This window comes from Silene latifolia, unplaced genomic scaffold (assembly GCF_048544455.1).
Source record: "Silene latifolia isolate original U9 population unplaced genomic scaffold, ASM4854445v1 scaffold_579, whole genome shotgun sequence".
Taxonomy (NCBI): domain Eukaryota; kingdom Viridiplantae; phylum Streptophyta; class Magnoliopsida; order Caryophyllales; family Caryophyllaceae; genus Silene; species Silene latifolia.
This window is the reverse complement of record NW_027413489.1, coordinates 3,933-9,092: the sequence shown is the minus strand read 5'-3', so window position 1 is coordinate 9,092 and position 5,160 is coordinate 3,933. Positions and strand designations below refer to the sequence as shown.

Sequence of the window (5,160 nt, the reverse complement as noted above, 5' to 3'; positions counted from 1 at the left end):
AAATTTAATTACTTTAATTTAATGTAGTTTCCATAAATATTCTTCATCAAGGCATGTTTATATTATACTTTTAACCAAAACTATATAATATTTACATTGATGTCCCTTTATCAGGTCCATCACACGGTGCTATCGATTTAAAACTATATAGTATATTTAATTTGTATAAATTTCTTTAATTACATTGAAGTCCCTTGGTTTCTGAAATTAATATATAGTATTGATTGATGTCTCTTCTTATTCTTCTTTAAGAAGCGAATGGTTAATTGGTAATTGTGCATATGAAAATGAGAGTGCGAAAATCGAATGTATGATATAGCAAAATGTGTGTGAAATACGTTTTTTATTAAGCAGCCATAAATAGGTAACTTCAAGTACTTCCAGGCTAAATCAAGAACTACCCCATAGATACTCCTAGCACATCTAAAACGTCGCTGTAGTTATAGGGTATTACAAAATTCATAATTTCTAACTAAAGTTGGTTGTATGACAGGTAAGGGTTCTCTTCTCTTAAACAAGTGGTCAGATGTTCGATTCCTGACTCTTGCGCATGAAAAAGCCAAACTTAGGAAGGTTAAACCTATTAAATCTCCTAACTTGGGAGGGGTAAACCTATTAAATCTCCTTCAGTACCCAGAAGGAGATTGTCCCAGCTGTTAGGGAATACTTCTGGTCAACACCAAAAAAACAAAATTCATAATTTCTTTTTTCCTAAACAAAACAATTCTACTAAATTCCTGTTTCACATTTTCTTGGCAAAAACTCAAGCTACAAATAAGGATTCATGAAATCAGCTTCCAAGACTACTATATCTCCCATGACAACAAATTCTGCCATCATTCCAACAGTATCAACCCCGAGAACTACCTTTATCTTATACGTCGGAGCTCTATCACCATTTATGACATTTTGGAAGCTTTTTTGAATACGCTCAAATATGTTACGCTATCCTGAGTGTGCCCATACATTCTCTTCTGCGTCTGCAGTACCTAGATAGAGTTTGCTACTGTGAAGGCCGACGAAGACCAGGTATCTGTAAAACCGCAATTCAAATATCAAGTTCCATGACATCATTCTTAATGCAACTACATAAACAATAGATTCGCCTATAAAATAGTTAACATGAAGGTTTCTAGTATTTCTACACTTTGAGCACTCTCACTACTATTTGTTGGCAACGATTTTACGATGTAATTTGCATTATCGTCACGTGGAAACCTCTTCATGTCGTATCAATACAGAGGTAAGGTTAAGTGTAGAGATGTCAACCATGTCACTCAAGTGGGTTTGGGAATTGGTTTGTCAAGCCAATTTCTCACCTTTTCAGATCCATTGGAGACATTGCCAGGTAAGGTCGTTAAGTTTAATGCCAAGCATCTCATTTGGACCATTATAAAGCTAAATCATGTTTTGTCTGGTCATTATCGAATCACAAGTCACCTTGAGTTGGATTCAGTTTGGTTTGGACGCGACAAATTGGGTTTTATCGGCTGTGTTTACCATCAGACTGTTATGAGTGGGTTTTTGTTCACCAAAGCTTTGGGTTGTTTTGATGTCATGATTAAAGACAATTCTATGGTGTGGTCAGATCTTACCAGCTCTACAATTGACTCCTTTGTTAGTTATTGACTCCTCAGGTTGGAGGAACCTTATAGCCAAAACGTTAAATGTGCCGAAATCTATCAGCATCTTTGTCAACCTTTAAGATAAATGTACAACTATTGTTTTTTTCAATGTGAAGTGCCAAATAAACCAGGTTTAGAACTTTCCTAGAAATAGAAATTGGACTCATTCATCTCTTCCACCCATGCCAAGTTGTAGATATCAACCAAAATTATCAACAATGCACAAACGTTTATTCTTCAGCAAACTTGACTTCCACCGGTAAAATAATCATGGATATATTGACACTGCTATACTTCATCAAATTCATTTGAAGGTTCAAACCTGCTTTCCAAACAACACGCATAAAAGAAAAAATATAGAAACCAACCTCTATCCCATGGGGACCTATCCGATTTCTAGAAATGAAATTGAGCACAAGAGTAGCAAATTCCTCTGGGACGTCTTCCTGAAAAGACATTCGTGAAGCTTAAACATTTTCTCCACAATTCTTCAGCATACATGAAAGATAAAAGCAAATAAAAGTAAACTATGGCCACATGCACAAGTATTACTTAACAACCTGAATGGCATGTCCTGTATGTCTGACAACTACCATTTGAAACTTGCCTTGCATTTGACCAATAGTGAGTGTTCTGCAGCAGAAAACAATAACAAAGCTGTTAGCATCATAGGCTCAAAATGATAAGGGGGCAAGTTTAAAGGAAATAGAAATGAAAATGAACTAATGCAGAAGCAACCCAAAGTTTTACTAGATATTTTGCTATATATAACAGAGATCATAGTTTTTTTTTTGAGTTCCTGCTTTCAATTAAGCCCATAAGATAAAAACCACTCTGATGCATAGCTAATCTAAGGTTTGACAAACTGATGGTTATCCACTGCAGTACATACATGCTACTTTTTAAAGGTGCAGGATGCATTTAGGTGATGAGGGCCCATGGCGTGGAGAGGCAAGGTGTGAGGTGAAGATGTGCGCTTCAGGCACATGTGTCGTCCTGATTTTGCAAACAAATTTGTATTTTTCTCAAAAACCATTATACAAAAACCACCTCTTTTTGGGAATTTATAGAGGGTTAACATGTAAGGAATAAGTTAAGTATAACAGGCCATTCGGAACGGCATAATAAAAAGAACTAGAAAAAAAAAAAAAATTGCCTATTAGTATGTCTCCTGAGCTACACGGCTACACCTTGTGCAAAAAGCGCTCTTAAGACGTCCCTAGGCGTTTTGGCTAGTGCCTCAATGAGGCTTGCAATTAAATAAGCCTGAAGCACACTTTTTGAATCTAAGCAGACGTGTCTTCCAAGTGAGTGGTGATATGCTTTAGAATTGAAAACTGGAACAATATAGAAACTAGCAATCTCCTCTATTAGGCCTTGGCAAATAGATGATTATCCATTTCAGTACAGACATAGTTTCCGCAGCTTCTAGGTGAATGGCACTATGAAATACACACCAAGAAGCACAGCTCCTATTTCCAAGAGTAAAAGCCCAACTACTCAAGTTAAGAACTATTCGAAAGCTAACCCTTGGAACCCATAAACATTCAAGTGGCAGAACAATCCATTCAATCTTTAACCTGAACGAGCTAGCTAACACATGGCCCTAACAGGAGGGCGTATAACCAGTGCAAATATAGGGATATGCTAGAACACAAGAGCACTGAAAATGCAGAAAGCAAGTAGTGTTGAACTGACTGCTCTTGGCAAATTTTGAATTCGTTTCTATAGCCGTACAAACATCAACTGAATCCACAGGAAAGAAACAAAATCACTATGGAAAAATAAGGACACACCAAACTTAAGGTCAAGCCATGTCCCTTACAGAACACAGACATCAATACCTAATGTGGAATGATGAATGACACCCAAAAATCAAGCAGCACGGAACAATGAGAAATCAAACTGTTCAACTGCTACAGGATGTAACAAGTATAAGCTTTCCCACTATGACAACCATGATATGCCAGCTGAGCTATCATACAGATTCTAAGACTAACGTCTGTGAACTGGTCCCTGCTTCTTTAGATGAATACACACAAAAGATCTCCAACAAAACTCATGGCTAAAATGCAAATTAAGGACTCATACGTCAGAAAGATCTCAATAGGCAAAATATTATCAATCTATTCCTGTTTAGACTTGCAAGATTACTTAGCAGGCCATATTACTATACAAGTGCGAAAGTGTCAGATTCCCATTGAGATTAGAATTCGCCTGAGATTTTCTTTTCCACAAACTTTCTAAATCTATTGCTAACATGCAATGATATTCAAATATTCAATTCATGTACCAAGTTAAACAGTCAGTTACGTTTCGACCTATTGGCGCCAATGCACATAACCTAATATCCACAACATACGATTTCTAGTTCATATTTAAGGACCTTCAGACTCCAGTTGAACCAAAATAGAAGTTGTCGGGTTAGGAGGTTTGGAACCTGTCAAGTCTATCTGTTCCTGCCAAAAGAAGCAGTTTTGGAACAGGAGATGACAAGAACTTTTCTGAAAGCCCCTCATACCTGCAATGTATAATGAACCAATAAATTAGCTCAAAAAATTGATGTTCAAAGGATGCAGAAACTAAATCACAGGGAGATAACTTATTATTAATGTGCTGCTCATTACCAATTTTAATAACTTGTGCCAAGGACAATTTTATATGCAACCAATAGGAAGTAACATATGCAGCTGGATATAATAAATAAATCAATGGAACCCATTGTCGTCTGAAGATTATTACTACACTAGGCTACTTCTATTTACCATTAAAGTTTTATAATCTATGAAATTAAACTACACTTAGACTTGCCTAACTCATACATTTACAATTTATAATACTCCCTCCTATTCACTCATTTCTTCCTTATATTTTTTGCAAAAGAAGTAAGGAAATGAATTTGGACCACATAAAACACACAACCCCACATGCCATTAATTCGGACCACATAAAACACACAACCAGGGGTGGACCCACCTGGTAGCAACGGGGTGGCGGCCGTTAACACAAACATTAAAAAATTGGTTTAGAGGACGGATTTTTACGACCCCAAATATTGCTGAACAGTAGATAAGTAAATAATAGCCCTTTAAATGTATTCAATGGTAAAGACTTTGGCTTTCCACCTATTAGCCCGGGTTCGAATCCCATTACAAGCATATTTTTTTTTGACTTGTTCTACATTTGTGAATTAAATTTAACAAGTTATGTATATTTTTTTTCGATTCAAAAATTTATTGCTATTTACACGCTAAATTTTTTTTGCTAACCCAGACATTAATTCCTGGGTTCGCCCCTGCACACAACCTCACATGCAAAAAAGGAAAGAGGGAAACAAATCCGACTAACCCCAATATTGAAAGAGGAAGAAATGAATTAATAGGAGGGAGTAGAATCAATGATAACATTGATATTGTGTTATACAAATATATAATCATGATAAACATTTTTATAAAATAAGAGCAAGATATTATCTTATCACACATGTTCGAGCCGCTCGCGAGCTTTTCGAGCTGAGCTAACGTTAGCTTGGCTT

The 5,160-nt window shown here is 36.3% G+C and overlaps 1 protein-coding gene across 1 annotated transcript; it reads right to left on the bottom strand.

Annotated features, from left to right (window-relative positions):
• Positions 1–686: 686 nt before the first annotated feature.
• On the bottom strand, positions 687–4,146 carry LOC141639891 (uncharacterized; the record flags this gene model as incomplete). Its single annotated transcript, XM_074448874.1, is given in 4 exon segments — positions 687–1,033; positions 1,994–2,071; positions 2,186–2,258; positions 4,066–4,146. Coding segments are annotated over 4 exon segments (262 nt in total), but the record flags the coding sequence as incomplete, so codon positions are not given.
• Between the last annotated feature and the right edge of the window lie 1,014 nt (positions 4,147–5,160).